This window comes from Anabrus simplex, chromosome 14 (assembly GCF_040414725.1).
Source record: "Anabrus simplex isolate iqAnaSimp1 chromosome 14, ASM4041472v1, whole genome shotgun sequence".
Lineage (NCBI taxonomy): Eukaryota > Metazoa > Arthropoda > Insecta > Orthoptera > Tettigoniidae > Anabrus > Anabrus simplex.
Window position 1 is genome coordinate 78,182,073 of NC_090278.1, and position 12,884 is coordinate 78,194,956.

The 12,884-nt window shown below is 40.5% G+C and overlaps 1 protein-coding gene across 1 annotated transcript in view; it reads left to right on the forward strand.

Annotated features, from left to right (window-relative positions):
* Window positions 1-12,884, forward strand: part of WDR79 (WD repeat domain 79) — a 47,384-nt gene that overhangs the window by 18,612 nt on the left and 15,888 nt on the right. Inside the window, exons 4-5 of the mRNA XM_067158345.2 lie at window positions 5,048-5,184; window positions 10,273-10,365. Coding sequence (XP_067014446.2) covers window positions 5,048-5,184; window positions 10,273-10,365 — 230 coding nt within the window. The remainder of the gene's footprint in view (window positions 1-5,047; window positions 5,185-10,272; window positions 10,366-12,884) is intronic.

Sequence of the window (12,884 nt, forward strand, 5' to 3'; positions counted from 1 at the left end):
TATTTTAAATGTCCTTGTATATGATAGTGTATTTTATATCTGATGTATTTTGTGAAATATTCTAGCTGATGATGTCCCTTAGGGGAAGAAACACGTTCTAGATTAAAACAAACATACAGTGAAACCTCGTTAAGATATTTCTGCAGGGGACAAGGAAAAACAACACGTTAAGCGAGAAAACGTACTAATGAATATACAAATAAAAACTATCCAACAGGGATATGGAAACACTGGATACGACTCTTTCCGACATGAGGGTATTTTATGTCTTGTATCCGTGGGTACAGTTAAAACTGTATCTATAATTTCTAAAGATGAAAGGAAAGTATTAAAAGGTGTGAAAACATGAGAGAACAAATATGAACACCCTTTCACAAGTACACTGAAAGGTATGAAAAACACCAGACAATAAATATGAAAACATGTGCACAGAGGCCAACGAAGTATTATTGGAGATCACACTCTTTCTAAAACAAATGTTAGTAGAAGCCTTTTATTTTGGAGCAGTGGGTTATTTCAAAAATATTTTTTTTTGAAAAGTACGCCAATGAAATAGTACGTAAACGTTTTACATTGTGGTAAGTTGCCTTGTTTTCTACCATTAAAAAAATATTTAATAGTGCCTTTTCGCAAGGCGAGTGAAACTGCCTCTGACGTAAGCGGCACGCTGTGACATCATGATCCAGTACCGCATGCAGCTCTACCAGCCGTTGTGCATCAGCCGTTGCTAAAAGCTGATTGTTTATTATTCATGATCGTGGATAACTCTGAAATGACAGAAGAAAGGTTCAAAACAGCACAGTCAGACAATCTACCATGTGCAGGTGTCATCATTCTTGAAAAATAGTGACTTTTGTGGCCGCAGAAATTCGCGGATAAAAAGCAAGTTTGTAAGTGGCGTCTTTTATATACGTGCAATGTATCGTAACCCATAGTATTAGGATAACAACGAACCTGGATAGATATCACATCACTTTCAACATTTCCTTCTAGACTGATTCCCATATTAAAGAATAACATTACATTTTCGGGCTTTCAGCATTAGTAAAATAAGAAATCGGATTGCAGCACTAACATAAACATATAGGTAGCATTATAGCACTAGTCCGCCTCTGTGGTGTAGTGCTTAATATGATTAACTGCCACTCTCGGAGGCCCGGTTTCGATTCCCAGCTCTGCCATGAAAGTTGAAAACAAATAGTACGAGGGCTGGAACGGGGTCTACTGAGTAGAGGGGTTTCGAATCCCACCTCAACCATCCTCGAAGTGGTTTTTCGTATTTTCCCACTTCTCCTCCAGGCACCTAAGGCCACGGCCGTTTCCTTCCCTCTTCCTTCTCTATCCCTTCCGATCCTCCCATCCTCCAACAAGGCCCCAGTTGAGCATAGCAGGTGAGGCCACCTGGGCGAGGTAATGGCCCTCCTCGCCAGTTTCATCACCATACCCAATGTCTCACGTTCCAGGACACTGCCCTTGAAACGGTAGAGGTGCAATCCCTCGCTGAGTCCGAGAGAAAACCAACCCTGAAGGATAAACTGATTAAGAAAGAAAGAAGGAAAGAAAGAAAGATCATAGTACTATAGGACTATAATCTATCATTCCCAAAAAAATATATATTTATGTTTGGGACAGCTGGCCCACCCACTTCCGGTGCCCATGAAAGAGAACATTATATATCTTTGTGGAGGGAAAAAGTTAAACATGATAAAGATAAATATGACCATCTAGTTTTCACAAGTCGGGCTGAGTGGTTCAGCCGGTTGAGGTGCTGGCCTTCTGACCCCAACTTGGCAGGTTCGATCCTAGTTCAGTCCGGTGGTAGTTGAACGTGCTCAAATACGTCAGTCTCGTGTCGGCAGATTTACTGGCACGTAAAAGAACTCCTGCAGGACTAAATTCCTGCACATCGGCGTCTCCGAAAACCGTAGAAGTAGTTAGCGGGGCGTAAAGCAAATAACATTAATTACATTTGGCTTTTAACAAGCTGAGCATATCAGGCAAGAAAAGTGTCCTGATGACATTTCAGTCGTTCAATACAGGAATGTCTTTGGGTGCTGTGACTTTAAATTTTTTTTTTTTCTTTACGTCACACCGTCACATATAGGTCTTATGGCGACGATGGGACAGGAAAGGCCTAGGAATGGGAACGAAGTGGCCGTGGCCTTAGGTACAGCCTCAGCATTTGCCTGGTGTGGAAATGGTAAACCACGGAAAACCATCTTCAGGGCTCCCGGCAGTGGGATTCGAAACCCACTACCTCCCGGATGCGAGCTCACAGCTGCGCGCTCCTAACCGCACGGACTACTCGCCCGGTATTTTTACCCTTCGGTTTATTGACTTGGCTTGTATAACCTAAAACTTAGGCTAAGTTGGATAATATTTTAAACACCAACATCACTATTTTCACCTGTGTGCAATTATGTTATTTATAAGATTAATATTATGATAATTATTATAATTGAGCATTGTTAACTTATAAGACCCCAACAGACAAGCATTGGTTTTGTGTAGAGTTATACATTTGTTAAATTCACGTTGTTTCCTTTCATAATGTACACGCCTATTTTTTGTTATATTATAGAGTATTTAGATATAGCCTAAATTTATATACAAATTAAGCTCTTCAATAAAGACATAAATAATTGTCGCATGCCAAGATAAATTGGTAGAGTTAGAGCTGTCAAAATGGTTCATAACCCCTTGGATTTATTATCTTGATATGGATCACCCAAAACATAGGTTAGGTTTGGAAAAAACCAAACCCCATGGCACTACAGCCCTTGAAGGGCCTTGGCCTACCAAGCGACCGCTGCTCAGCCCGAAGGCCTGCAGATTACGAGGGGTCGTGTGGTCAGCACGACGAATCCTCTCGGCCGTTATTCTTGGCTTTCTAGACCGGGGCCGCCATCTCACCGTCAGATAGCTCCTCAATTCTAATCACGTAGGCTGAGTGGACCTCGAACCAGCCCTCAGGTACAGGTAAAAATCCCTGACCTGGCCGGGAATCGAACCCGGGGCCTCCAGGTAAGAGGCAGGCACGCTACCCCTACACCACGGGGCCGGCTACGGTTAGGTTTGGAGAATACTTTAATAATCATCATTAATTATTGCACTGTTTATTACTTTCATATTCCAAGATGTAATTGAAGCATTTAAATAAAGCATCATACATTAAAATTTAAAGTTTACCACTAGAACAGCTGACATGGAAAGGTGATTGAAAATTCAAACAAATTCATCTTACGTTAAAATCTTCAAAAAATAAACTGTAGACCTTTTATATATGTCACCAGCATTTCTCCGGCTCGCCAAAATCCATTTCTCCCTAGTTTTAGCGTCTTTGGAACATTTATAAACAATTTGTTTGGGATGGTATGCGATGTGCTATTGCACATCGGAACTCTGCACCATTTATAAGTTTTCTGCCTCACTGTCTGCGCAGGATTCATTTTAAGTCTAAAATATACCACTCAGGTTATTATCCAATGTATAGACCTCGAATTCAACTATACCAGACACTAACATAAAGTAGAAAAACGCGAAGTGTATCCTGCTTCTCACAGCACACTATGTGTTATTTCATCTGCTAATTCAGTCAACCTGTACGATGACGTCAGACCAATGAGATCGCGTACTTGCGTCACGTGACAGTTTCGTACATTGATTTAGATTTTTATCATGTTTGGAGTTATTATTTGTACATTCTGGTCACATTTTTGAATTCTGCATGACATTTTGAATCAGATTAGCATATTTTTAATTAAAACCCCGGATCATGCATGTTCCCTATTGGAGGTTTCATTCGACCATGTGCAACTGCGAGGAAATTTTGGCCGCCATTTTGAATCGAACAAATTTCGACCAGCTTGAGTGATCGAGTCGAAACTCGAAGGTGTGAGTTTCAACATTCGCGACATCCGGGAAATAGTGGGTTCGAATCCCACTGTCGGCAGCCTGAAGATGGTTTTCCGTGGTTTACCATTTTCACACAAGGCTGTACCTTAATTAAGGCCATGGCCGCTTCCATCTAACTCCTAGGCCTTTCCTATCCCATCGTCGCTATAAGACCTATCTGCATCGGTGCAACGTAAAACCACTAGCAAAAAAAAAAAACCAACATTCACGCTTATGTCAGTCCACTTCCTGACAGATTATAATTTTGTTTTCATTATTAAGGAATTTCACAACATTTTCCATATACATAACTGGGCTATCACAAGGCAAATATGCACCACGATAGTCTGCTTCACACGATTATGTTCCTAATCCAGTGATAGGCTACCGTATCACACTACACTTCACTGTACCACTCAACACAAAATACATTTCTACCTTCTGAATGGAATGCGAAATACATGCACAAACAAGCTCGCTCTGCTATTCAGCAATCTCAGTGCTAACCGGCAAGCAAAACCAAACATTCCTGAGGCTAACAGCTTGCTCCCTAAAAGAGCAACTTATCCTTTGAAGTTCAGGAAGGCCTTTTCCCGTAATCACGCAGCTATGGCAACGACCTGATTGGAAATCACGTTTTTTCACAATGGATGACAAATACGGTAACATTTTCAGGTCTAGGAAAAATGTAATCATGCTAAGTGGTAATAACAAAAATTTGTGACACGATTGAGTTATTTTTATATAGATTTAATACGATGAGAATCGGGACTTTGAATTTACGACATGCTAAGTGGGAAAACTTGTTAATGAGGAACACACTAACGAGATAGGCAGACTGCTTAAATACAATATTTAAGTATATTCTTAAATAATTGTGACTTGACTTAAGTACACTATGGTTCTTCTTCTTCTCAGTACCAAGCGAATGGTGGAATCATGTGAGATAAATGGAAAAAATTAGGTTGTCATAATCAGTGCTGTTGTTCAGGTGATCACTGCATAGATTACCATCCTATCATATGCTCACCTCTTCATCTCTACGTAATTATTGTAATCGGATTGTCATATTCCCATCTTGGCTTTCCCCTAACATTTTTATCCCATTTTATTGAGGCTCTGCCTGATATCACGTTTTGATTTCATGTTTCAGTGTCGATGAAATAGAACATGCTAACAGTGTAGCATTCAGTCCTTCTGGAGAAAAACTTTACTGCGGCTTCAGAAATAGGGTACGGGTGTTCGACACCTGTCAGCCTGGCCGGGACTGCACAACTCGCAGTTTAAAAGGCAAGTTCTTCTGTTTTCAAATCATATAGTCAAGATATTTTATCATCATCATTTCCCCCTATCCCAATGCAACGTGGTCTAGCCACTGTGCATCCTTCCATAGCCTTCAGTGATACATGTTCATTTCATAAAAGATCCTGTACTATTATGTACTGTCTTCGGTACCAGTAGCATAAATTGTCTAAGACATCTAACGAAACAATTAGCCCATTCCAAAAAGTTTATCATGGAGGAGTAAGAGAATATTACTGGATAAAATATGTTTTCAACTTGAATGAAAAAAAAAAAACGCTTTTGACCATACTCCAATTAAGTCATTAGAGTATCATCCTGTATAACTTCCATTTTCATGAGCTGTAACAACCTAAAACAGGCATCGTCAAACCAGAGCGAAATGCCTTTGGAGCCAGTCTGCTCAGTGCTTGGGAGGGGTGGGAGTAGCTGTGCAAGGAACAACAGAAGGGAAGTTCATAAATTCATGCTAGATCTGTTTGAGTGACAGTACAATAGTTAAATAAATATAAACACACTGATTCTTATACTAATATTTCATAAAAGAGGATCCCTAGATTGCACAAACAATGCAGATATGTTAAGCAAGTTCGGATTCATATATTTGTGCAAACAGCTGTTCTTAATAATGAGGTTTGTAAATCTAGGTACAGAACCAGGCTCGCCGATCTAAAGCTAAATTAAGCCACTTGAAGGCTGTAATACGGATCGATTTTTATTGTATACTAGATAAAGTGTATAGAAGTGCTTCACAATACACTTTTAAAAGACGTTTTCAAAAATTTTTAATAGAAGAATATGTTTTAAAATAATGTATACACGGATTTTAATTTTAAGTATACTCTTATTTATCCTTTCTTACCCAACTCTTAACTCTTAACCCCCCCCCCCCCCAACACCCCCTTCCCCCTCCTTTCCTCTCTCGGTATCAAATAGTAATAGTCTTTTAAAGTTCCCATGGGAAAATGATCAAGGTTTTTAACGTGATATACCGAGCTCGATAGCTGCAGTTGTTTAAGTGCGGCCAGTATCCATAATCGGGAGATAGTGGGTTCGAGCCCCACTGTCGGCAGCCCTGAAGATGGTTTTCTGTGGTTTCCCATTTTCTTACCAGGCAAATGCTGGGGCTGTACCTTAATTAAGGCCACGGCCGCTTCCTTCCACTTCCTAGACCTTTCCTATTCCATCCTCGCCATAAGACAGATCTGTGTCGGTGCGACGTTAAGCAAAATAGGAAAAAAAAAATTTAACGTGCTTACTATTCATGTGCTACTAAGTGGTCAAAACATGTCCTGTAATTGTTGATGTTTTTATAATTTTGCCAAAGGTAAGTAATAAAGTATCGATTGGTGGTAATTTTATCTAATAAGTCGATTCATGTAGAGCTTTTTTAAAAATTAGGACATTGTCTTTATCAAAATTGTTGACATGAAATTAGTATATTAGATGGTACATGTTTCGCCTATCAATAGTAGGCATCATCAGCCATATTTTTCACCTTAGGATAGATCAGGTACCCGATTGGAAATAATTTATGAATGCTGTTAAAAACTATATCGTTTAAAATGTATTGAAGATTGTTAAACAACTATTACAATATAAAATATAGTATGCTGTTATTTGACAATATTTGTGATAATATTGGAGTCTAAAAACATGGCAATTGTTTGAGGATTATGACATATTAAAAGATATTACAATGAAGATAAAAATCAGAAAACACATTCCATTTAGTTTTCAAATGGCGTATTGTTAAAAACTTATGGAAAGTTAAGCAATGGTAATGGTCGTTGGTTCTTGAAGTTAATAAATGTTGATTTTCATGTAGAGCTGTCGAAATGAGATCTGTCTCCTTCCAATTGTTGTGGACACACTCTGTTTTAGGATTTTGTAAGCAATACCACCCGAATGCGATGCTAAGATGGTCCCTTATGCAAGTTCACTGCCGATCGCTTTTCTAGTACAGTAATTTCTCAAATTAGCGTAAAGACTGGACGTTAACACCAAGATCCATAAGTATGCCGTAGCTGTCCTTTCGTGAGGTACAGTTTCTTGAAAAATGCTTGATCAAGGATTTAGCATTGATGGGACTGAAATTTCTGGACGGTTGATCCGGGAAATCATTTCTTCGAGGAGCAGACAATGTGGAATTTTTACAACGTGATTTAATTAGGATGCTCGCGGGGCAACGTAATTTGAACGAATATTACGGGAAATCGTGGTTTCCAGGAATGTATAATTGAGGTTCTACTGTATTTGCAGTGCTCAACAACAAAAATTACATGACACAGACTATTTCTACAAGTTTCTGAGGACTTTTTAATTTTTTTATTACATATTGGACAGCTAAACCACGTTCTTCACCGTTCTTAAGAACTTGGCAATTGTCTACAAGGTATTCTTCAATGAAGATGACTGCACAGAACCTAGAATTCACACTAGTTATCACTACAGACCGGAATGACTCTGATTTAAAAAGGTCATCATATTTCTGCCTAAGTCATTGCATCTTCCTGTGTTTTGCACGTGTTGCATGCCTGTCCGTTGCTTCTGAAGCCTTCAGTTTTGCATCTTTCTTTACCGGGCGAGTTGGCCATGCGGTTAGGGGTGCATGCCTGTGATCTTGCATCCGGGAGATAGTGGGTTCGAATTCCACTGTTGGCATCCCTGAATATGGTTTTCTGTGGTTTCCCATTTTCACACCAAGCAAATGCTGGGTCTGTACCTTAATTAAGGCCAGGGCCGCTTCCTTCCAACTCCTAGGCTTTTCCTATCCCATCGTCGCCATAAGACCTATCTGTGTCTGTGCAACGTAAAGCCCCTAGTAAAAAAAAAAAAAAAAAAGGGGTGCAACAGGGCAATGCATTCTACCAGAGTTTAAGAAACCTTGTCTGGAATAAGGAAGTCTATAGAGATAATGTATAAAATGTATTATGCGGCTGAGACCTGGATAATGACAAGGAGCGAGGAGAGTAGAATTCAAGCCAGCGAAATGAAATACCTGAGCAGTATGATAGGAAGGACAGATTGAGAAACAAAGGTGTGATAAAGGAGATCAGAATGAAAAACCTAATGAGAGAATTGAGAGGAATAAACTAAGATGGTTTGGACATGTAAAGTGGATCGAATACCATAACAGATGATGGAGATGTAGTACAAGAGAAAGAGAGCGAGGGGGTACCTAGAACAAGATGGATAAAGAGGAGTGCAAGAAGAGGAAACCTGGACTGCGACAAAATGATTGAATAGGAATGGTGGAAGGAGATAGGAAAGTAGAAAAGTGCCCCGACCTGGCAGGAGCTGGACAAGGGGAAAGGAGGGGAAGGGTTATAGGTGTAAGCGGGGTTTGAGATAAAACTCAAAATTAAAATTGCCCACCATCAGGTGAATTTTCTCTCTCGGAATTTTATTGGAAAAAATAATTCAGTTCATAGTATTTCAGTTCAGGCAGTACAAATGGTGTCTAACAATCACCAACTAATTTTTTTTAAACACAGAGTCCGCTATGGTTCTGGGTGATGGTGTCTGGTGTTTTTGTTCATGTTCACTATTTCACTTCAGTTTTATATGTTCCTTCAGTTATTTCCTTGAATTTAAACTGGAAAATCTATAAAATCTTGCAGTTGAAGTGTTGATATTTTAATATACAATTCTCCATTCAAAAGAGCCTCCATGGCTCAAGTGGCAGCACTCCGGCCTCTCACCGCTGTGTTCCGTGGTTCAAATCCCGGTCACTCCATGTGAGATTTGTACTGGACAAAGCGGAGGCGGAACAGTTTTTTCTCCGGGTACTCTGGGTTTCCCTGTCATCTTTCATTCCAGCAACAATCTCCAGTATCATGTCATTTCATCTGCCATTCATTAATTATTGCCCCAGACGAGTGTGACAGGCTTCGGCAGCCGGCACAATTTCTCTCCTCGCTGCTAGATGGGGCTTCATTTATTCCTTCCCTGACCCGGTCGAATGACTGGAAACAGGCTGAGGGTTTTCATTTTCTCCACTCAAAAATACCACTTTCACTGTAAAATGTTACAAGATTCTAACTGTTAACATTAAAAAATTCTACATTCTTCATTTTAAACTAGCAGTTTCCCGCTGGCTCCGCCCGCAATGTACAAAGTATGGTGTTATTCACTACTATCCTCACGGATGTATTTGCGAAGTTTCGAGTTAATGAAATAAAGCACATGATCTCATATGGTAATAGAATGTAATATGTCAACAAAACACTTAAAAATACATCACACAAAGAAATTGAATTAAGCGTTCCTTGGAACAACACTACGTGCCAAACTGTTAAAAAGCCCTTCAAAGATTTTCATCATGGAAACAAATGTACTCATAACTTTTCTCAGAATCTACCAATTTAAGTAGTTATTACCTCAAAAGAAAGCGCTTCATCCACCGAGTGTTTTTAGACCAAAACGAACTGCGTACCTCAATTAGAACAAAATATATAATTGCTTCAATGAGAAAAAATATTGAAGAAATGAGACGTCATATTGAATGTGCACTCATAACTTTCCTCAGAATCAACCATTTTGAATAGTTAAGAGCTGACATGAAAGAGCTTGATCCCCTGAGTGTTCTTAGGCCAGAACGAACTCCATACCTCAATTAGAACCAAAGATATGATTGCTTCAAAGAGCCAAATAATTGAAAAGAAAATCAAATAATTTGAGGAAGGCGGAAGTTAAGTGATTCATAGTACCTGATGACAAATCTGTGCATAAATACCTTTCATTTAAAAAAAGAATGAAGGAAATCGACCAAATAGAATGGCCGGACTGACTGACTTATTTTTCATATATTTTTTAAATATATAGATTGCTTAAATCTACCATCTCCAGTAATCATCACACACCATATATAAATCATCTCAGTGGACTCACAAGACCACAGGCCCCCACCATTAACACTAATGGACCTGTATCTAAGTGCCTTGTCATTAGGAAACACAACACAACCATTCCTATTTCTTATGGAAGTTTTTCACAGACTCAGTTGTTTGGTTTTTTTTTTTTTTTTTTTTTTTTAAAAGCTGAAATAAAATGTAATACATTTTGTCTTCTTAGGTTGTGGACGAGTTATCTGTATCATCTCCACCATCTGTGTAAATCCCGTACTTCAGAAACTGTACGTTGTTGGCAGTTACTCCAGAACAATAGGTGAGTCATATTATAAAATAACTAGATTTGTGTATTAAATGTTGACATTTAATTCATTCCCAGGCAGTACTCGAAAAATTTCACTTGCCCATTCGCCACTGCCCTCTCACCAATGGCAAGTTAGTTCTTAAACAGATCAGATGTAAGGCTTCTCAACACCAAACCGGATGGCATGTATACTCTGCTCTCGTTGTACTACCAGCATGTTTCCAGCAGTGTAGCGTAGCGGATATGGTTATGCCTTCGCCTAGCAATTGACGAATGTGCCAGCGGCGATTCGAATCCTTCATCATTCAGATATTTTTGCATCGATATGATGTTTGAATACATAAATGCAGGCCCGCGTTTGCCACATTCAACCAGTAGAATTATGTGATTCATCTTGTGCCCTGGGCATACTCCGTTGGTTAGGGCCTGAATGACCTGTAATCTCTACCCTCATTCTGCATGTTTTTCAGACAGGAATACGTTGGCATGCTCCTCATTTATAGGGAAGCAAGACAAAACACGTGCGAGGCACTACGTCTCAACCAGGAATGGTATCCCGACAGGCGACAGCTGGCTGCTGCGACATTCTGCCTGAGGACAACAGGCGTCATTTCCAACCAGTCACCAGTCCGTTACGTCGGGTGAAACAGAAGAGGCTGTTCTAGAGGCAGCTCATAATAATCCACACATCAGTAGAAAGGCGATTGCACGACAGGTGAAAACCAACCAGCCATCCGTCTGGCGAATAGTGCATCAACATAAATTTTACCCATAACATCTTGAGCTACTCCAAGAGCTCCATGGGTGGGATTTCTAAGCTCAAATGGAGTTTTGTTGGTGGCTATCAGACATGCTAGACAATGATGCAGCATTCTTTTTGCAGATCTTGTTCTCAGATGAATTGCGCTTCCACAGTAATGGAAACGTCAATCACCGCAACATGCACTATTGTAGTCCGGACAATCCTCACTGGGTGCGACAGGCAGCCCATCAACTACGATGGGGAGTGAATGTTTGGTGCGGAATCTTGGGGGATCTCCTGATTTCTTTGAGGACCATTGGACGGACCCGAAGTACCTGCACTTTCTGCGTCAGGAACTCCCACTGCTGCTGGAGGATGTGCCCTTGCACGATCATTTGACGATGTGGTTGCAACAGGATGGAGGTCCACCACATTTGACTTTGCCCGTTTGTAACCATCTGAACGAGGAACTGACAGGGAAATAGATAGGATGAGGTGGCCCTGTTTCTTGGCCCGCCAGATCATCGAATTTAACGCCATTAGACTTCTTCTTGTGGGGACATTTGAAGAATGTCGTTTATACTCAAGCGTCGGAAAACCCCGACCAGCTCCGGCAACTCATCGTGGACACCTGCTGGGCAGTTACACCTGGAATGCTTCAGCGCGCAAGATGATCTACTGGACACCGGGCCCGAATATGCATAAACCAAAACGGTCATCACATCGAGCATTTGCTGCGATAAAGCGTTGACGGGGCAGTTGTGTTCCTATTATTTCCGGTGTGTATGTGTCCGGCCTGCTAACTAATCAGCCCTTCTTAGGGCTGCAGACAGATTCATTCAGACACAATTTGCATGAAAGCGGGTATTGAACTTACATTGCGTGTGGTACGTATTAAACAATTCAAAACCGGGCAAGTTGGCCGTGTGTGTAGAGGCGGGCGGCTGTGAGCTTGCATCCGGGAGATAGTAGGTTCGAATCCCACTATCGGCAGCCCTGAAGATGGTTTTCCGTGGTTTCCCATTTTCACACCAGGCAAATGCTGGGGCTGTACCTTAATTAAGGCCACGGCCGCTTCCTTCCAACTCCTAAGCCTTTCCCCATCCCATCGTCGCCATAAGACCTATCTGTGTCGGTGCGACGTAAAGCCCCTAGCAAAAAAAGAAACATTCAAAAATTTGTAATCATTGCCCTGGACCCAAACCTCCCACCTGATATGCAAGCCCGCTCTGCCACACCTTTACCAATTATACTACAGTTCCGTATTAGGTTTACTGCGGTCACAATATCAATTTAGTGTTTCGTTGGCATGTCAGGTTCATATGATCTAGAAGGCACACACGTTTTCCAGTGTTTAATATGAGTATAACATTATGGCGTCCTATCATGGCGAGGCAGTAAATACGAAGATATCCGGTTGTGTTGTCTGAGCATATCAGCAGGTCAGATGTTTTCAGGACAGAATGAATATTGTGGGTTGCACAAAACTTTATTGGAAGGGACAGCTGAATCACACTGTATTTATTCAGTTTATCTGAGTTAATGCGATATAACATAATCTCGGTAAATGTTGTGGCAGTAAATACATTTTAAAAATTATGTTGTAAATAACCACATTAATATTTTCATCATCATCACCCTAAACCATCTCCATTTTCCCGGGTGTGGTATATGAGCCTCCTCTATCTCATTCTGTCCTTGTACCATTCTTCCTCCACCAACTTGTCCCAATCATGACCTCTCAGCAGTACATCGTTCTTAACTAAATCTATCCATTTCCTTCCTGGCC